The 21,786-nt window shown below is 39.1% G+C and overlaps 2 protein-coding genes across 8 annotated transcripts in view; both read left to right on the plus strand.

Annotated features, from left to right (window-relative positions):
- galnt16 (UDP-N-acetyl-alpha-D-galactosamine:polypeptide N-acetylgalactosaminyltransferase 16) overlaps nucleotides 1-1,130 on the plus strand; it is a 54,405-nt gene extending 53,275 nt beyond the window's left edge. The window contains exon 15 of the mRNA XM_044142869.1: nucleotides 260-1,130. Within this exon, the coding sequence (XP_043998804.1) occupies nucleotides 260-403 (144 nt within the window). The 3' untranslated portion in view covers nucleotides 404-1,130. The remainder of the gene's footprint in view (nucleotides 1-259) is intronic.
- A 5,131-nt stretch (nucleotides 1,131-6,261) lies between these two features.
- The window catches only part of numb (NUMB endocytic adaptor protein), a 52,957-nt gene continuing 37,432 nt past the window's right edge, over nucleotides 6,262-21,786 (plus strand). For 2 of the 7 annotated variants that reach the window (XM_044142851.1, XM_044142853.1), the window contains exon 1: nucleotides 6,264-6,506. The gene's annotated coding sequence lies outside the window, so the exon portion shown is untranslated. Of the gene's footprint in view, nucleotides 6,507-21,786 lie in introns of all 7 variants that reach the window. The other 5 variants (XM_044142848.1, XM_044142850.1, XM_044142847.1 and 2 more) reach the window with 3 other exon arrangements.

Here is a 21,786-nt window from a genome sequence, read left to right on the forward strand (position 1 = left end):
CGCAAACTGTTAGTCAGTAATTCACGCGATTACTCTAATCCAAGTCTGAGTCAGGCTGCATTACTCACTACTAACATGAACCTTCTGTGCTTACACACACACACACACACGCACACACACGCACGCACACACACACACACACACACACCATGGAACACAAACCAGAGAAGCTCGCCAGGGTGTGTGTTTGCAGACTGAAACAGCTTTTCTTTGTTTGTTTGTTTGATTTGTCTTTGTTTTTTCTCTCTCGTCTCTGCAGAAGTGGAAGCCAAAAGGCCCGGCTCTTCAGCACATGGTGAGCGGCCTCTGCCTGGACAGCCAGAGCACCAGCGGACCCCTGGTCATCGCACAGTGTCGCCCCCAGGTGGCCGGACAGTCGTGGGAGCCGCAAGTTATCGTCTGAATGAGGAAGATCTGGAGTTGCTGAGGGACAGAAGAAGTAAAAAGAAGAAAAGAAGAGGAAAAAAAAAACCTTATTTTTCTGATGTCAACCTGTGGCTGCTCATTTTTAAGGCCTCGTTGAGGGGGGAAAAAAAAGTAAAAACCAGCAGAGGTCTTGTGCGTACAGTGTTCTCCGTCCTTTCCGGGATACTGCAGGTCTATGTATTCTTATATTTCCACTGAAAATGTTGCACATTTCACTTCTTCTTTTAAGTTTCTACGATCTGCTTTCGTTAGACGCGATTTGACGAGTGCGAACCGTTACTGTAGCAAGCGCGCCGAGCCGCACCTTCGATCATAGTCGCTGCTTTCGTAAAGCGGGGCAGTTTTAGCCGTGTACATAGGCTCTTAAAAATAAAATAAAATACAGGGAAGAAAAATGGGAGCTTTTTATCGCTGATTAGCAAAGCACTGTCAGGACATTATTTATTGTTTTGCACGGTCACACCCAAAGAATGTTTTGTTTTTATTATTTTTTTTCCCCCTTTTGGTTCTATCTCTATTAAATAAATAAAAAATTCTGTAAATATCTGAAACAGGTTATTGTTTTTTTTTTTTGCGTAAAGTAATCTATATGTGCTTTTAAAACTGAAACGTGGCTAAAGAGATAGTAGCATTGGAGCCATTTGTAATATAAGTTCCTTTGCTGCATAATTATACTGTTGATATTAAAAAAAACAAAATCACAATCGTGTGCTGTATTTTTAAATTTTTTTTCAAGAACCACATCTAGCATATTCTCTCTTTCCTCCACGTCTCTGTTTAAGAACGGCATCCCCGCAGTATGATGCTGCCACCACCATGTTTCACTGTGCGGCTGCCGTCTTCAGTTTTCTTCCACACATAAGCTGGACATTTCAGTTTTTGTCTAATATTTACAGTGTCCTGTTATACCAGTACAATTCAAAAAACAAAAATGTTGCACAAAAGTGCAATATTTCTTCCCAGTCATCTCAGAAAGCGAAACGCACTAAATGACACACAGCTATTCTAAAATAAAAAGAGGCTATGTTTGAGGTGCTCCTGACTAGTAGGAGGAGCTGTGGATCAATGCAGCTCCTCCAGAGTCACCGTTTAACTCCTTCTTCCCCCTGGTTATTTTTCCGATTAATTCTCTCCTTTCCTGGCAATTTGGGCGGCCATGTCTTGGTAGATTTCTACTGAGATCAAGTCACACAACGTTAACGTCTGAAGGCAATTGATTAGGTTTTATTCAGGGGTGCTATAGTAGAGTGGGCTTGTTACAGATAAACCCTACAAACCATTTTAATTGGTGAAAACATTCCAAAAAAAAAACAACAACACACACATGGCGAGGAACAAAGGCTTTTTCAAGGTAACACTCCTAAAGACAAAAACTAGCTTTGTGTTTACTTAGCTAGCCTGAACAAGGCTAATTAGCCTCAACAATTAACTAGTTTGTTCCAAATTAGCCAATAGTTGCTTTTTGTCAAGATCCTAAAACAATTTTTTGTGCTTTTATTGAGTTTGGGGGTTAATCTACTTTTTTTCTTTTTTACTCAGCTGTTAAATATCAGAGATTCCCAGATAATTAAAAGCATAATATCTCCCTTTTTTGGTTCTACTAGGAGCAATGGCTGCCTCACGGATTTATCTCCTGTTTGTAATTTCAAAGCTCCTGCCATTGATATTCAGAAGAATTGAGACACAGAGGGAGTTGAGGGTGTGGTTCAGAAACACATATTGGTCCCATAGCGCTTTATACACATTATTTCAGCTGCGGTGACCCGCTGACTTGGTGGGGAAACTATTCTGTCACCGTCTAATTCCTGGTGCTATACGAAATTAGCTGAAGCGAGACCCAGACCAGTTCGAACTAGATCCTGGAGACTCGAGATGGCTGAAGTCTTGGAGACGTGTCCTGACCAAACAACCATTGCTAATAAATAAATAAATTCAAGTGCAATTGTGAAGATGAAACTGCTGGTGAAGCGGGCGGCTCGTTAAGATGACGAATGGCTGTGTTTATGAATTTGATTACACTCTTAACCGCTGTACCGTGATCTGCTGTCTGGATGAGTAATGGCGGCAAGGTCAGACTGAATTCATGGAAAGTTTGCCAGCTCCCAAGTCAAAACGTGTCTGTTTTAGGGGAGCCAATACCAGATGATTTATTTGTTTATTTATCTAGCATATTTCATTAAAGTGACGTGTGTTTCCATTATAAAGGAAAAATAAGCAAGCAAGAGTGAGGCCGAGACTCATTGAAAATTTCCCCTGGAGGCAATTAATCACCTCTCACACATTTCCAGTCCATTTTAAATCCCATGTCAATTCTTCTTTACATTTTATGTATGAAAACATGACAGATCAAAAAGGATTTACTCTCTTCGATAATCAATGGAAACATCATTATCAACTTTACAGAACTCAAAATTAAAATTGTTGACCGAACTTTCAGTATTTTGACAGTCGATGTCCTTCCCGCCCCCCAAAAGAGCCTTGGTTCTCATAACTGTGAGATAGCTATCTCACAATTATAATATGTTATCTTGAGTTAGCTTTGGAAGAATTATGTCAAATTATGCCTCTGGACATTAAAGAAGTGTGCAAAAGCAATTAATCGTCTTTGGTCCAGAAAGAAAATCGACGGATGATGCATCAGCAGCTTCTTTTGTTGAGCAACAGCTACAAGGATCTGAATCTGAATTAACTATAAATATGTTGTCATAGACTTACGGGTTTTTGGCACATTTAAAGCAGAAGAAGAGGATGGTTGGCTCTAATACCTCATTATCTCATTAAGTTGTAATTGTGAGAAACAAGTTTTGTTTTTGTTATTTTCATCAGAGTAGCGGAAATGGGCTTCCGGTGACGAGCTCCAAGTCTTTTAGGTTGGAAGTCCTCCGTGCCATCACCGTAATCTCCCTCCAGCATTCAAGTCAGAACCGCTACAGAACGATCACATCACTTCCAGTCAGAAAACTCATTATAACAGATGTAAACAAAATAATAATAAAACATCGACAAGAAAAGTAATTAAAGGATTTTTTTTCTTTTTAAGTTGGACCTTTACAGGTTTATTTCAAACAAATTTTAATGTTTCTTTTTTTAAGAGATTTCTTGCTGAGGTTTGGATGAAAGCTGAATCGTTAGGCTTATTTTACAGTAAATTTACTCCTTGTTGTTGAACTTACCATTGTTGACCACAAGAGGGCGGAATTTCCTAATAGATAAAAGATGGCACTGCGCCTCTCACACACACACGCACAAACTATGCTATCACTTTGAAAGCTTGGTGAAATTTGTTATACAAACCACAATTTATATATTTGTTGATATTAATAAGGCAATAAAAATAAGAGACGGTGTAGGTATTTCACAATGAGAAGTAGGATTTGCCGTTGAGGTATTTTGACACACATTTGCATGACAGTCAACATAACAGGCTTGACAACTTTGTTGCCTTGGTTTGTGTGTGTTTGTGTGTCTCTCTGAGTGTCTCTCTCTCTGTGTGTGTGTGTGTGTGTGTGTGTGTGTGTGTGTGTGTGTGTGTGTGTGTGTGTGTGTGTGTGTGTGTGTGTGTGTGTGTGTGTGTGTGTGTGTGTGTGTGTGTGTGTGTCCTTTGTTCACTTTGTAACCTTTGCAGCTGCCAAATATGCTACACTGCAGCTTTGTAGACTTCAAAACTATGTGAGGAATGCAGATAAACTTGTGGCCTTTTCGAGGGGCCAATGTGTCACCATCATCACCATCAGGGTGGAGGGGTTGCACGCACACAGAGGTAGAAGATGAGGACAATGCATGTGGGAAAAAGTGGAGAGTTTCAAGCTGCTTGAGAAATTAGGAAGAACAAAAAAATATAAAGCAAATAAAAAAAATAAAAAATCATTTAAATCTTCTGTCTGGAATTTGGAAGACTTGAGGGGATAGTTCATGAAGTTTTGCGAATAAACTCACAATTTATATCCGGTAGATACATTTTATGTCGCATTTTCTTGTGCATTGATTAACCTGCATCGCAGCATAGAAATGTACCAACGTCATATGTCATCAATGAGTAATGATTGGTCTAGTTAGAGCCTTAAACTAATGCTATTTGTGAAATATGAATCAAGATCCAATAAAAAAGAAGCTTTGCATAAACATTTACAGTACATCTGGAAAGTATAATCACAGTGATTAGTAATCATAGTGCATCACTTTTTCCATATTTGGTAATGTTGTAGTCCTGCTCTAAAATGGACTACATTATTTTATCCTATCATAAATTCGTAATATTTTAGACTTATGTAAAAAAAAAAATAAAAAAGCCAAAGAGGTTGTGTCACTATTTTTTTTCTCTAAAAATAAAAGCAAAACCAAAAATTTATTCACAGGTTTTGCTGCACACTGCACTGAATAAACGTGCCTGTTTTGGGGTACTTTCTACCATTCTCATATTCAGATTCTTTCGGATTCCGTCAGGGTTATGAGGGATGTACGTTCAAGTTCTAGCTGGCTGTTTTAATGTTCTGCTTACGTTTTATTACAGTAGATGACTGTGTTTCTCCAGGTGATCCTTTTATTCAGAATTCAAATGTTTGCAATGCCTATCTTGGCGCTACACCATAAAGCACTGATTGGTGGTGTATATTAGCAAGCGTTGACCTTCCAGGTGGATCTTACATCTCCTCCTGGAAACAATGGAGGTACCATGGTAACAGGTTTTTTTTTTGGTCATCTCTCTGACAGAGGTGAGCTGATTAGTCTTTGATTACTCCGGTTGGTTGGATGTTCAGTTCTGGTGATTATCCTGGTGCTCTTTGTCAGCTTGGTGCTTTGACACAACTTCTTGGAAGTCTTGGAAATCTATAGACAGTTTTGCTTCATATTTGTTGTTTGGTTTCTGCTCTCATAACCATACGTTTTGACCTTCATCTTACTGGAAGATGCAACAAAGATCTAATTTCAGTTGGCCGGGAGAACCTGCGTGATTTTTAAAGGGGAGAGGGAAACAAAAAAGAAAAAAGGAATGCCATGCACTGTAACAAGGTTCTCCGGGTGTTTGAGAGAGAAACAAAGCAATAGCATCACAGATCTTTTATCACACTCAAAATGGGGAATGAAGTGGGGTTTATTCAGCATTTTCTTCCTAGCCACATGGAGTACTTGTTGCTGTAAAGTTAAATTTTTTTTGCCTCATCTAGCCAAACAACATAGTTCCAGTTAAACTCCCAGGAAATTTCATGTTTACGTTTGAACCCTCACCTACAGGCATGAAATATGGAAACGCCTTATTAGAATGACAATGGGATTGTCAAGTTTAAGGTTGTGAATTGTCAAACATATAAATGGATTTAGCTGTTGCTATGACGACCTTAAGAAGCTGCAGTTATGTTTTGCTGTGTTTATACCACTTTACCTATTACTAGGTGTAATACCTTACAACTTTCAATGGTCCGTTTTTAAGTGGCAATAATTATTTTTCTAACATTTCATGTTAAATGAAAACTTCTATTTCCAAAGTTGAAAGTTTACATTGCCGTATTGTCTTTTGAGACATCCTTGTCTCAAAAAACGAATATCAGAAATGCCTTGGTTTTATAAAAGATCATTTTAAAACCATTATATAAAACAGTAATGGCTGAATGTGTGATTGTGTTTTTCATTAAACCCAACATTTTGTATTTCAAAGCCCGGTCCACACCCCGACTTTGTGCAGGAAGAACCAAATCAGTCACACAAACGGATGACACCGTAAGGAGAACGCATGAGTCACCTGAAGTACCGGTACTTCTTTTTATAAACAGTAGTTTTCCAGTGTCTCCATCCTCATTGCACCACCGAGAGTGTGACCCTGCCTACAGTACTATCAACGATCGATCACCTTAGAGCTGCGCGAGCGGCCCAATGAGGTCACGCGGAGGAGGGCCGTTGCTAAGGAGGAGGTTTGGTTGAGTCTCTGCGTAGCACCCATTCAGCGGCGGTGGCTGAAGCGATTGGACTGCGAGGGCTTCTCTGAGACTTTTTGTGGAATTTGAATTATTTTGACTCAGCACGGCTCGCAGTTCATAGGTGACGGCTTCAGGGGGACAGCTTGTGGGTCGCAGAGGTGGTCACAGGTAAGTTAAAGTAAAATACGTAGAGTCCTGCTGGGACTATTATGCCCGGTGAAGCTTGTGTTAGCTCGCCTAGCTAAGCACCACTAGCCTTTCTGAATGCGGCACACGCAGCTACATTAGCTCCCATTTTCAAGGCATTTATTTCCCTTGCTCACTCGAGTGTTTGATAGAAAGGGAAACAAAAAGAAGCTGCAAATATTTCCACTGCTCTTCAAACGTGTTGAAAGTATCCCATTTTGCCTGAAAGTGACCGGTGAAGGTGGCAGGTTTTTCGGTTAGTTCCATCCTCATTCTGGTAATTAGCCAACGACACTCAAGTTACCTGAATAACTTTGAGAGGAGGAGGGGTGTCTGTCAGTGTAACTAATGGATGCATCTCCGACTAAAATATGCAGTCACTCAGCACATGAGCTGTCACGACTTGTTTTCACACACTGTCACACGGTTCGCTTGTGTAATGCCGTCGTCCCAAATGTTGACCGCCGTAGAAAAACAGGGGATTTATGCGCTGCGAAGTTTGTGGAGACGAGGTGTTACAGTCTGGCTCCTTCGTATCGAAACATACGTTTGAAAACGACACTAGCTAACCCACCGGGCAGGCAGGCAGCCTGCTTTAAGTCGTGACTCATAGTCTTAACACGCGGAATATATATATTTTTTTGTGAAGTGTGATAATGCGTATGAGTATATTGTGTATGATATCTTGTTTTTGTGGGACGTCTTGCTCGTATTGTGGTTTTCTCAGAGCAAGTGGGTGACATTTTCACTCTACTGTCGGTGATCAGAGGAGCATCGGTGGTCAAATCACTTTCTGTCGGCTCACTTGATAAAGGTAAACACAGGAAGACACCCATACTGCTTTAAACGTCTTGTTTTACTAAATGAACCCAGCTGGCGTTCAATTAGTTTTTAGTCTTTAAATGTCATGCCAGGCAGGTTTGTGGCAGTGAAATTATTATTTTTTTGCTTGTAGATCATAGAAACGCACCGATCAGATATTCTGTTGTTGATATCTGATACGGTTGTGAGGGTTTAAACCGGATTTCAGTTCCCATTTTTAAACTCTCTGGATGCAATAAAAGTTCAACTGTTTTAATAACAGAATTTTTATAGGAAATTAAAATATAGAGTTTTCAAAATAAAAAAAAAACAACTGAATAAAACTGTTGCATATCTTTACAATATTGCAGGTTATGAATGAAGTGAATATAGGTAGGCCTGTCACCATAACAAATTTTTCAGAAGGATAGTTTATTAAGTTATTGCAAGAAATGATAATATTGTGTTTGAGCCCATTTTTAAGTAATGTAAAGATAACGGCATGACAGTACAAGGACAGATTCTCAAAGACCAATAAACTTTAAATTCTACTGAGTATTTCACACTGGAACTGGAAGACACTTACACAGAAACAATAAATAAAATCAATTATGAAGTCTCTGTAAGTAAAATTGTCCTTCAAAAAAAGTTGCTAGTTTTAGTATCAGATCATGTCTGAACTTTTGACGGTTTAAACGGCGCATCATAAGCCTGGGAGATAAATAAGTTATAATGATTAATTTTACTTTTTGTTTTTGAATATACAATTTTAGGAATATCAGATTTCTTTTTTCACTTATGCACTTTTTGGGTTTTAACTCTATAAAGAACCACCATATTGCTTGAAAAGCATGTTTTCTGGCTTCTGCTTATTTTCTTTTACTTTGAATTTACATCAGCTTATGGTATGGTATGGTATGGTACATCAGCTTACAGAATGAATTAATAATTCAGCTTTTTTTATTTATTTTTAATTTATTTTGGATATTTAAACATGTCTTTTGAAATGTTAAGTGTTAATTAGAATTTAAAGATGCGTTATTGCATTATTTTGCCATTACCATTATATTGCTTAAAAATTGTCTCAAAACAACAATATTATCATTTATCGCAATAACGTCTGGGACAATTTATCGTCCAGTAAAATGTGTTATTGCGACAGGCCAGTTACAATATACAGACCTTATCGCATCATAATATGATAACCCATCTGTTCTTGAAGGACTGCTTTGTGTGATGAACTATGTAGGATATTGCCATCTTTACTTTTCATGAATGGTCAGACGTTATTTCTTTTTGTGAGTTTGACAGAGAGACTTCTGATTCCCATCATCGCGATGTGTTAGGATTTAGACTTCAGACAAAAGTGGAAGTTGCATGTATTTTGCATGCACAGAATCTGGAACATTCCAGAATATTGGTTCTTGTAATTTAAACCAAACTCAGAATAGACACAGATGAGCTCTGTTGACAAAAAGTTGAAGTGGCTGAAAACAAAAACTGTATTTTGTTCCATTTCATGATTCTGCATTATTTATATGCATGTATAGTATTACAAGCTCAATAATCTCCATTTGTATGAGTTATTGTTTCTTTCTCTCTTTCTACCAAAAACTGGTAGAAACTGGTGCTTTGGTTTCAATTATTTTTTTTTTGGTCTCAACCTTTTATTTTGATGGACGATTTAGTTTAAAGAGATTTTATAATTCATTTTATTTATTTATTTATTTATTTTAAATTTATTTTGGATATTTAAAATGTCTTCCAATGTTAAGTGTTAATTAGAATTTAAAGATGCGTTATTGCATTATTTTGCCATTACCATTATATTGCTTAAAAATTGTCTCAAAACAACAATATTATCATTTATCGCAATAACGTCTGGGGCAATTTATCGTCCAGTAAAATGTGTTATTGCGACAGGCCAGTTACAATATACAGACCTTATTGCATCATAGTATGATAACCCATCTGTTCTTGAAGGACTGCTTTGTGTGATGAACTATGTAGGATATTGCCGTCTTTACTTTTCATGAATGGTCAGACGTTATTTCTTTTTGTGAGTTTGACAGAGAGACTTCTGATTCCCATCATCACGATGTGTTATGATTTAGACTTCGGACAAAAGTGGAAGTTGCATGTATTTTGCATGCACAGAATCTGGAACATTCCAGAATATTGGTTCTTGTAATTTAAACCAAACTCGGAATAGACACAGATGAGCTCTGTTGACAAAAAGTTGAAGTGGCTGAAAACAAAAACTGTATTTTGTTCCATTTCATGATTCTGCATTATTTATATGTATGTATAGTATACACATTTGAAGGGTGTATACGATACATACTTTTGCATGGAGTAGTAATTTATCAGATGATGCTCCTGCTGAAAAAGTTTAAAATTAAGTTAACGCTTTTATCCACTCCTTTATTTATTCTTGTGTCACGTTCAGTAAACTCAAACTTTTTAGTCCTAAACTTTCTTTAAACTTTATTTTAAGTAGGTATAAAACAAAGCATAAATAAAACCTTTTGAATTATTTAAGCCAGGGGTGGGCAACTCCAGGCCTCTGTCTCTACTTCAACACATCTGAGTCAAATAATGAGGTCCTTAGCAGGGCTCTGGAGAACTTGATTGCATTTAGGAGGTGATTCAGCTGTTGGATTCAAGTGTGTTGGACTAGGAAGACATCTAAGAGTTGCAGGACACCGGCCCTCAAGGACCAGGACTGCCCACCCCTGATTTAAGCAAAGAAAATATTACTCAAAACCAACTTCTAAAATCTCTGAAGGCACTATATAATGTGAAAAAAAAATCTTACCTCCTTCAGACTGGAACAACTCATGCTTTATTCAGCTCTCTGATCTCTGCCTTAGTTATGGCCATCCCAGGATGAAATGACCACTGGTTGGATCTCCGGCCTGGGACCACGTCCAGCAGAGAGACACTCTGGCAAGTTTCTACCAGAGGGCAGCTTTCAGAGCCGCAATCTCAAATGTGCAGCTGACCCCATTTCAAAAGAAGTGTCTGAAAATAGGTTCTGGAGCAGCTTTAATGCGTTTTGGTGATGAGTACTGTTGTCCCGTCACAGATGAAAGATTATTTATCCCCCCTTCACAAAATCGGTCTCCATAAAGTAGATCTATTTTTCGGGCAAACTGCGAATAAATCTAAATAAGTGTGAGTTGTGATGGCCTTGGATGATTTTCAGCATTAGGACTGGTAAAGGAAGATGTCGTAAAACAGAAGCTAAATGATGGGTTCTCCCTTTACAACATTATTATTACTGTCAACCATAGAGATTATGAGAAGGCAGATCAGTACACCAATGGTTATGTCATATTTCATGTGTGGTAATACTTTGAACTGCATCAATGGCCAAAGGTAGCTAGTTGTACCTTTTTTTTTCTCCCTTTCTCTCCTGTTAAATAACTTTCAGATATTTATCTTAATTGCACAATTGCATACAAGCATGATGCCTCTGCAATCATTCTCCTGTTAATCGGACGTGGTACAACTTCAGCTGCCTGATTGTTTTACTCCTATGAATGCAGTTTCTTTGAGTGTGCCGTTTGGGATAATAATTTTAGCTTTTAATTGGCACCAAAGGGGCTGTATCTTCTCCTTTTGCCCTGCCTGTATCATCTCTGTATTAGCTAGAGCCAGCTGGGGGTGGAGGGGGGGTTATCACTGTATGCGAGGAGTTGCCTTTCAGGTTTGTGCCGGTGTGACTCCTCCCTGGTTACGCTGTAAGGCTCAGGGACTCCTTAACAGCTCATGCTTTATTCAGCTCTCTGATCTCTGCCTTAATTATGGCCGACCCAGGATGAAATGACCACTGGTTGGATCTCCCAGGGTGGGAACTTTGTGCCCAGCTTCCAGTTGGAGTCGGGACCGTAGATGTTTCTTTTAAAGTTGAGGCTCAGGTGACCGCTCACCACACACAGACATCTGTGTGAATGTGAAAACAACTCTTCTGTGACAAAAATATGACTAAATATTAGTTTTGCTGTGCCAAACGTTTCCACGCATTCAAATTTATTTACTAGTTAGGTGACTGCAGAGGACAATTGGTTGCTCTAAGGGTGGTATGGACTTAATGTTTTGTCACAATACTTTGTGGTAATATTGTGATAATGAAAAAAAGCGGTGATGAGAAATATTTATTAATACTTTTTAAGATAACTGTATGCCTGCATAACACAGCAAAAGTGTTGGTACACAAATGCTGCTTTAATGTTGTTTCCACATATCATCTCCAATGTCTGCTGGACTTCGGGTTGTGTGTGAACTAACTAGTGTGTGTTTTTTGTTTTTCTCCTCTCTCTTTTTCTACCAAAACCTGGACAATAAAAGTCTTCAGTCTGGTGCTTTTTTTTGTGAAGGACAATATTCTTTGCATAGACTTCAAAATTCATTTTATTTATTGTTTCTGTTTATATTTATTTTGGATGTTTAAAATGTGTTAAATACTCATTAGAAATGAAAGTTTATTGACTGTTCTTACATTACAAGAGGGCGTTCTTACATTATTATGCCTTTATTATTATATTACTTGAAAATGGTCTCAAAATAACAATATTATTGTTTATCTCAATAACTTCTGGGACAATTTTATCGTCTAGCAAAATGTGTTATTTAAGCCTGACCATTACTGGAGAGCATAGTCGGTACAGTACATGAACATACTTTTCAGTAGGCTTACATTAATGTATTTAAAATTACATTTTGTAGATCTCTTATAATATCGGATTTGTGAGATGAGTTACAGAAAATAGACACCTCTGCAATAAATAAAATATTGAGACGCACCTGGACTTGTGCATAATGGACGAGAAGGTGTAATACATGGCCAATTTAAATAAGGACATTTCTGCATTCTGCTGTTTGAATGTTTTTCACTTAGTGTTGGCAGTAGTGAGGTGGGTGTAATTGCTTGCTGTGAAAGTAATTGTCATGCACAGACATGTTTTGACAGAATCTCTGTCCAGAGCATGAGTGGCAGCGGTACCGTTCCCCAACACAGTGTGTGCGTCTGCACTCCAGCTACTTCCTGTCCAGCTACGTGTGGTGTGTAGTATCTTGAGGCCACCTGCTGTCGTCATGCTAGACAAATGTCATGGTTACCTTGGCACCAATTTCCACCACAGAGGAGTCTAGACAGTTTAGAGATGAACAATAACAAAAAAAAATATATATAAGGAACAAGTGACACATCAGTATGTTCAGTTCACAGTGTCCAAAACTGAAGTAAAAAGACTTAAAGGTAATTACAGAAATAGCAAAGTTACGATGTTTTATTGATTTGTGGTGCAGTTACAAACACACTTATTGTTTTTAATGTGTAATAAATCCACAATTTTATCAATTTGATCTTTGATCTCAATATGTTTTTTTGAGGTGCAGTTCCAATGCGTTTTATTTGGATTTCATTTGATAGACCTCTGTTAAGTTGTGCATAGTTCAGAAGTGTGAGGGGAAAGAGTTTGGTTGCAAACCTGAGGAAGAAGATGATGTGATTGTCACATGCATGTGGTTTGCATGTGACAAACATGTCACATGCAAACCACATGCAAAAAAGTATGTGAGGCTGAACAGATCATGCTCGCAGTGGGACATGGTGGCATCATGTTTGGGAACAGGGAGGCTAGTCAATGTTAATGGGAAGATTCATGGTTAAGAATAAGGGGGAAAATGTGCAAAGCCTTACAATGGAAACCTAAGTGAGAATCTGTAGCAAGAAAATATAGTTCAGATGTACCTCCTCCACTCCTGCTGTGGTTGAGCTTTTTTGTGTTGGATTATTACATTAAGGGTGCCTTCACACCAGCCCTGCTTATTCTGCTTTAATCAAACTTTGACTAGAAAGTCTGGTTCTAATGCCAAAAAACCTCAATTTCTCTATTGTGGTGTTCCCATTAAATAAGACATGCAGTTAAAATCACACTTGAATAATTTTGTTCACGTAGTAAGCCATCGAAAAACATGCCGCGCCGACATCCTTCTACCACCTCCTGTTGTCTTCTTCGTCTTTTCCACCAGTGCTACCATCCAGGTTGTTGATCACGACTCGTGATGCGAAATAAAAAGTGTATCCATTGCAGTTTTGCAAAATGGGCAAATTTTAATACAGTCACAAAAAAAAACCCACCTCTGGCGCAAAAAGTTTATCAAAAAAGTTTTTTTGTTGTTTCTCTTTTTTAATTGGCTTGTTTCCTTTAAGTGAATTTATTTTCGTAAGTTCAGTTTTGCGCAATTTTATTGTCAATGGAAACACTTGGCAAAGCTTTTGATGTGAACCAAAAAAAACAAAAAAAACAACGTGTATGTGAATGCCTAGCGGACCAGAGACTGCTCCAAAAGCTGGAATTGGGTTATGGCGCAGGGCATTCTGGGTAAAAGCAAAGGCATCAGTTTAGCACAAGTGGGAGAAGTGGCTCGTGGTCATTTACCAACAACGAAAGAGAAATCCTACAACCACCAAAACCTGACGCTGCTCCATTTTTGTTTATATTCCGTGAAGTAGGAAGTTGCTCTGATGTGTTAAGAGGTTTTCGTGTCGTTTCCTTCAGTAGCTCTTGGTGTAGTGCTGCCACAGGAGAGGAGAGGAACACGTTTTTCAATTAGTTTAGTTTGTTTGACCAGTCCAACCAAGTCTACTGGATTATCAGACGTGAAAACACTCTAAATCTCAACAATAAACTCTCAGGTTTTTGGTGGTAATGTAACAAGGTGTCGCTTTAGACTGATTTCTGTAGATGTAGGTGAGAGGAATAAGAAACATTTACAAGTACATATTTTTATTACTATTCTTTGGTGTCGCATCAAGTTTAATGTCGGCGTCCTGGAAGATCATTGTTCCAGCAGCCACTCATATTGTGAGTTTCAAACAGAATTAATATTCTGCAGTGCATTTGTATCTCTACAGACTCCTCTGCTTTTTAAAAATGAATTCTTTATCCCGCTTGTGGTTTCCAGGGAAGCTCCTTCTCGCTCTCGTGGGCCAACATTACCCGCGCTCGTTGCGTAACCGACACAGGTCTAATTCGTATTCCTTTGGCTGCAGTTTATCTGTTAGATAACCGGGTCATAAGTAGGCAAGAAGACCCAACGATGAAAATATCAAGTTTGAAGGTTTTAATGAAGTAATTTTCTGACTACGACTAGATTTGTGGCGGTGAGATGGAGCATTCCGGGTTATGGCAGAGGGAGGACCTGCACGGCAACTGGCGCTGACGCTTTGCCCAATCAATGATGAAAGTTCCCCTCTGCCAGAAAGAGTCAATTATTAATGAGCTAAATATCATGTTCTGCCTTGAGTAAGAGCCACGGTTTTGTTATTTTTTGTTTCCTTTTGCATTTGGACAAAGGCCAAGATGAGAGTAGATGAATCGGGGTATGTCTGCTTCAGTTTAGATTCCTCTCTGAACATAAAGCAAATCAGGAAAAGTGAATTTGACTTTTTATTTCATAAGATGTTAGGAAGGATATAAAAAAAAAAACAAAGGTTTTCTGTTTGCATCAATAAGCAACTAGTTTAGGCGTTTGGTGACAGGTGTCTGCTTGTGTTGTTACAATCCGAGACATGTCGAGCAGCAAGTTCACACACGGCACAGCCTCGCACCGTTTCTCAACAGCGAGCGGCCTGCAGAGAGGGGACGTCTGGCTTGAGAGATGGCCTCTGTGCTGAGTCGACAGGAGGGGGACAATGCCGCCGCTGTGCCGGCTTGTCTGCTCTGCCGCCTTTGTGCCGCATTTCAGACAGGCCCACCATCGGCTTTTGGCTCTGCCGACATGTTGACTGGGCCCTCGCCCGGTGGTTGCTGACCCATTGTGCCTGCGGTGCCTGCAGCTCATCAGGGCTCCGAAGGCCGCCGATTATCCCGCAGTAATTGGTGTCTGGGCCCCGACTGATCAAAGGTGTCCAGCTGATTGTGGGGCCCTGGTAATTTTCCATTCTCTGATGCTCTGCGATCGTTGCCTATTTGCTTGTTCATCTGACCCACTTACTTGCCTGGCTGCTCGTACTGTATCTGGACAAAGAGGGTTGATGCTTGCCAGAATAATTACGTCTCTTTTTATTTTATTTTATTTTTTTAAACTAAATAAAATAACTGTCATTAGCCAGCAAAAAGACACATGGAGTTCAAGAACAGTAAAAATGTCAAGTCTTGTTTCAGTTAGGCTTAAGCACTAGAGCCGTGGAGAGAGCCCAGCAGCCATGTGACTTGGCAAAGTTTTTATTCAACTTGTACACCTCAGTCATGTGCTTTTTAGGCTTTTTTTTATTAGTCAGGACTTTGCTCTTTGTCTGGTTTAACTTTATTAGATTGTCTCTGCTTCTCTTTATGAAGACATGTAACATCCCATCAAATTTAAACTTAGATAAGCTACTAATGGATCAGATATGTACAGGGGCCGTTTCAGACCTCTTGGGACGTAAAGCTATGATCTGGCAATTTTTGGTCAATTTCTTTTGGAACACTTTTAAAAAGAAGCATATCTTTTTTTCATATTTTGACATGTATGTAAAATTGTAACAATATTTTAAAAAGTTTAAAACAAAACAGTGATGTTTCAGAAAAACAGCACTTAGTTTCAAAGTTTTCTTATTTTTATTCCTGCATCAGCAAAAAAAATGCAAAAACAAAAAAGCCATTAGGTTATGAGACAGCAATATTTATCCAAATAAAACGCAACAAAAAAAACTTTTTTTTTTAATCTAAATTGTTTATGGGGTAACAAATAATTTATGAAAGAGAGCAGTTGATATTATGCCGCTCTGCACTTAACCAGAACTTTAGTATGTCATAACAAAGCAACATTTTAAATTGCCTTTAGCGCCTCATATTAGCATGTAGCATGATTTGCAAAATTAAATTGGCTAGCATTTCTATTTATAACCATCACTCATCTGTAGATTTAGCAGACCATACCTTTCTCATTTTTTAACCTTGTCATCTCAGCTGTAACGTGTTTAGCTTTATTTGAATTCTCAACACGTTGTGGCAGCCAACGTGCGTCAGCTTAATTTCTAGAAGCTTCTCCCGGCTTCTGCCTTGCTCAATTCATTTCAAAACGATGTACTAACACTGAAACTAGCTGAGTCTTCTCCACCGAGTTAACAGCAGCCACATCAAAGAGATTTTGTTGTCAGTGCAACCTAGATATGATGCATTCACTGTCAGCGGGGAGCGGGGGTAATGTTGGCCCACAATATTTTTATTTACAGTTTATTACCAATCAGGACCTGATTAGAGTAAAATTGGTTACTGGCCAAACGTATTATTTTGAGGAAGTCTCCAACATTTCTCAGGAAAAACTACTGGATCAGCTAAAAGTAAAGTGAACAAGCCTGCCAAGTTGCATATATTAGCCTAACAACTGCTAAGAATGACTTAACTGAGCCTTCTAATGTTTCATTCTGACTTATATTCCTGTCTGCCAGGTTTGTGCAGGCCAAATACTGATCATTAAATGCATCAGTGTTTACGTCTATGGTAGCATCAACAAACTACATATATAATGATGTATTTTGTCTCTGAGTTAAATACAAATCAGTGTTTATGTTTATTGGGATACCTACAGTAAGTTGTTTTCTTCTATGACCAGTGTTTGCTACGTTTGACCGTTGAAGTGGCGCTAACACACTTCCTTCAGCAAGTAGCTTGAGTTTTCCGGGTAATACGAGATGCAGGGTTCATTAGGGTGCTTGAAATTCTTGAAAATCCTTGAATTTCAATTAGTTGTTTTAAAGGTTTGGGAAGTGCTTGTGTCAAGTCCTTGAAAGTGCTTGATATTCAAACTGCACACTTTTAGAATAAAATACAGTCTAGTCTAGTTGTTGGATTAAACGACTAAATTTGGAAAGCGTTTTTTTACAGTTCAAAACCAGATATTTTCACACACGTAATACACTGTCTGAAGTTAAATCTGACTGAACTTCTCTGTTTTTCAGGTCAGTTAGGAATAATTTTGGGAATTCTATTTGCTAAAAGCCAGAAAACCTGGCGAGAATATTTATTAGAGATTCTTTTTTTGTAACTTTCATTGTATATAGTGCGTTTTAGGAATTTAATTGGAGCAGGAAGATAATTTACCTTGACATAATTTGTGAATTGAAACTATTTTTTTAAGTTAGTTTGTATTGTTTTTAGTTTCAAAGTGTGGTTTGAAAACATACCTGGAAAATGGTTGAAAAGTGTTTGAATTTTGCTGTGGGAAAAGTGTGCGAACCCCCGCTAAGTAAGGCTCATCACCATCAGTCTCTGAAAGCGTACTCTTTGCTTCACACTTGCTTTAGCTTCACCGAGAAATCTGCTGGGTAAATAACTTGACAGTTTTGCTCAGTCTACTTTGTATCTTGGTATTCAGCAGCCATTTCTTGACAAATATCCCAGCCAGAGCACAGGGGGAGCTAGACCCAGGTATGTGCAAAGAATCCCCGATGTGTGCAGCTCAACAGCTGTGCTGAATTTTACATTCGACCCTTTTCAGTTGGCTTCTTGACATCGGTGTAACCTGCTTTTTATTGTGGGGATTCCTGCGGCTTTTCTGGCTATCTCTTCCTTCCTTCTTTTCAGCGGACCATGACGGGCAGCTGAAAAAGGTTACTGTGTGGTTTTAATCGTACTTTCTCAGCCAGGTTGGAGGGCAGGTGCAGGGAGGGGAAAGGTATTTGGCCTTGACGCGTATACTTGGAGCACGCGTGTGTTTCTGCGAGTCGTAGTCTTGTCGGACAGCCAATGTGGCAACTGCATGTCTGTTCGCTCAGCAGGAAGTTCCTGTTCCATTCCATCCTCTAGTTACTCATGCTGCTAGACTAAATCTGCCACTGATACACAAACACACACATGCACACACACACACAAGAGGTGAGTGCCACCAACCAGTGGTACGGTGTTGCTGTTTAGACAAAAACCTCCATCACTATCAGCGCTCTGATGCAGTTGTTTCTATGGGACATTTATCCTTTACCTTCCCCCAATTTTGTAGTTGTAATCTGTCTTTATACAATAATGCAGTGCTTTACATAAGTGTGAATACTTGTGTTTTTATACATTTCAAACAAAAACATTAACATGTTTTATTGGAATTTGGTGCCACAGACCAACACAGCATAAATGGCTGCAAAGCAGAAGGAAAAGAACGTGCATTTTTCTGCCCATGATCAGGTAAAGGTCGTCAGAATCCATTCAACTGGCCAAATATGTTTTTGCCAAACAAAGTTTGACTTCAAAATACTTAAAATATCCTGGCTGAAATTACCGTCATGCAGGCACTGAATTTGCAGCGACGATTGCAATCTGATATTTTGTGCAGCTCCAGAACATCGGAGGAAACTAAGCTTGTGGATAAAGTAGTGGCTTTGTTTAAAGCATGGTTAGGTTCTGCAGCAATACCCCAATCTTTGAACATCACACTTTGCTTTTTGACAAAACTGTGTGGCAGAAAAACTAATGCTAACACGTCCTCCCATTGAAACCTGATGGTGGCAGAAGCATGGTGTGGGTATAGTCATCATGGTTAATGAGAAGGTGGATTGAGGTAAATGCTGGATGTGAGCATTTTAGTTGAAACTGATTTGTTAAATGTTAATTCATACTGGCCGACATGAATCAAGGATTAAATATTTACCATCTCAAGCCATGAGGAAAGCTAAACCTGGGCTGAAGAAAGATGGCCAGAGCTGGAGGAATGACTCCACAGTTGAGTGCTTAAATATCACTGTTAGGCTTTTGAAGAGTTACGTCTCTTCTTCCTGGTACTTACCAAGGAGGTGAATATATGTCTTTGCAGGTGGGCATTCTTGGTGCCGCCTCTTTATCGTCTTGGACTTACTGCAGGCGTCTCCGCTTCACTGCACACTTCTTCGGCTAAGGTAGAAAAATTTGATGACGTAACAAAGATTGTCAGAACACCAGTGGAGCAGAAGCATTCCTGACCAAGCTGATAAAGCTCGGACATCGGTGTATCAGAAACCGCCAGCAGACTGAACACAACGTGTCACCGGAACCTTCCATCAACATGGACGAGGTCAACCTCTCGTTTGGCAATTTCTAAAATAAAGTTGACCAATACTCCGGAGCAACTTATAGTCCGGAAAAATACATTAATTAAGTGTTAAAAAGCAATAATTGAGAATAAACCAGGACTCACATTTTTCCATCTGCTCTCTAGTTTCACTGACTATCAAATTCTTTTAACTCTATGATCTCTATTGATTCCCTTTCTTCTTTCATGCTTCACTTTGTGTGGGTTGTGTCTTCTTCCTCCTCTGCATCTGTGTGTGTACAAACTTATTTGAATCTCATTCCTACAATAGGATGTTTATCTGCTTTTTCTAAAACAAGTCAAAATGCACGGGGGGAAAAAAAGGTTTCCCAGCAGAGTTTTCAAGGATATATTTCCCCCCCACCCCCAGCAATCTCTAGATGGTGATGGGGAAGTCACTGAAGAGTGACAGGCCTTTATCACAACGTGAAGACCATTAACCTGCACACTGACACCATTCCTCACTGCGATGCTTCCAGCGCCTGACGTATGCTCAGCCAGCCAGCTCAAATTATCTTTCTGGACACACAAATTAACACGTGGAAACAAATCCAGAATGCAAATGTTTATCTCGATCAATAATAAAAAAAAAAGAAAAAAAAGAAAATGAATTGACCTGTTCTTTTTTTCTTACTTTTCCCCCTCTGCTTTGCAAATGCAATGTAAATTATTATAATGAAGTAAATGATGCTGCCTGGTCAGAGGAACCACATAAACTCAAAATTTTGAATAGCTTTTGTAGAAGTCACAGCCACGGCAATTATGCTTTTCAGTTCAAACCATCACAGGCAGGATGGAGCAGTCATGTCTGTGCAGTGAAATCCCCCTCGGTTTTTGTTCATGGGATCATTTGGGGAATGCATTAATATGTTTCTAATCACTGAATCATTTCTGTTTCTTTGTAGTTTTGCTTTGATGCCCAAATGAACACGTCTTTATGGTTTATGATCACATAAATGTTCTCATTTACTGATCGTTTATCTGCAGTCGAGCTTATTTTTCCATAAATTAGTATTTTATGAACTCCAGGAAGTGCATCTAAATCCACTTCCAGGAGAAGTGCATTTAAATACATTTTCAATAGATGCATTTTCATAGGAAATTAGTTTGAAAATGAATCTACCAAGAGCTTAGTTTCAACTCGAATTCAAACAGTTTTATTTTGGCTGAGGAATCTGTTATTCATTATGGTACCATATTTTATCTTTACCTCCACTAACTGTTTTTCTGTAACTTTGTTGAGTTGTTTAACAATCTGGACTCTCGGTATGTGACCATTATATTCAGATGCAGGGGGTTTATGGTTGCCTGACTGTCAGCGGTAATGAGTGATGTTTCAAACAAACTGGTCTCTGCAGTGTCACCCACCCAGTGGGCTTTAAATCAGAAATGACGGGGCTGCTGTCGGTGGCTGGAAGGTAACCGAGAGAGCTTTGATGAAGGATCGCTAAAGCACAATGCAACATCTGTGTAAAATTTTCCACAGATTGCTTTAATCATGTTGTGTTATCGCTGATCATCCTGTGCAGTTTATGTTTTTTTGTGAATTAGTGGCTTGGCAGGGGTGTACTTAGTTTTCACGGTTAAGGAGGCCTTTCACTGTCAAAGTTAGACGTTCTGGGATGGAACGTTTATGTATTTTATGAAGTTTGTAGGAACATTACTTCATTGTTGTAAAATACAAACATGTTGTAATTTTCCTCTCAACTTAGAAAGTTTTGTAATACATCCATCCATCCATCCATCCATCCATTTTCTGGTCACCCTTTGTCCCTGATGGGGTCAAGAGGGTTGCTGGTGCCTATCTCCAGCTACGTTCCAGGCGAGAGGCGGGTTCACCCTGGACAGGTCGTCAGTCTGTCGCAGGGCAACACAGAAAACATACAGGACACACAACCATTCACACACACACTCACACCTAGGGAGAATTTAGAGAAACCAATTAACCTGACAGTCATGTTTTTGGACTGTGGGAGGAAGCCGGAGAACCCGGAGAGAACCCACCATGCACAGGGAGAACATGCAAACTCCATGCAGAAAGACCCCGGGCCGGGAATCGAACCCAGGACCTTCTTGCTGCAAGGCAACAGCTCTACCAACTGCGCCACTGTGCAGCTCAACTACTTCAAAAATTCAATCTCTTATATTTTTCTCCTTCGGCGATTGTTATTTTTTCCACCTGTGCAATGCTATCAGAGCCGATGGCAAAGGTAGTTATAGCAGACATGAGTCTATAAACAAAACAGTCCTTAAGTCTGAATTGCAGCCCACAAGACATTTAGTTTGAGGTAAACTACCTCAAGTTTTCATGTGCCATTGTACACAACTTATTCGCTGAAACAAACTTGCAGTACACAGTAAATTGTGTAAATTGGGCTAATAATGTTAGCTGAAGCTAACATTATTAGCA

Source organism: Gambusia affinis, linkage group LG16 (assembly GCF_019740435.1).
Source record: "Gambusia affinis linkage group LG16, SWU_Gaff_1.0, whole genome shotgun sequence".
Lineage (NCBI taxonomy): Eukaryota > Metazoa > Chordata > Actinopteri > Cyprinodontiformes > Poeciliidae > Gambusia > Gambusia affinis.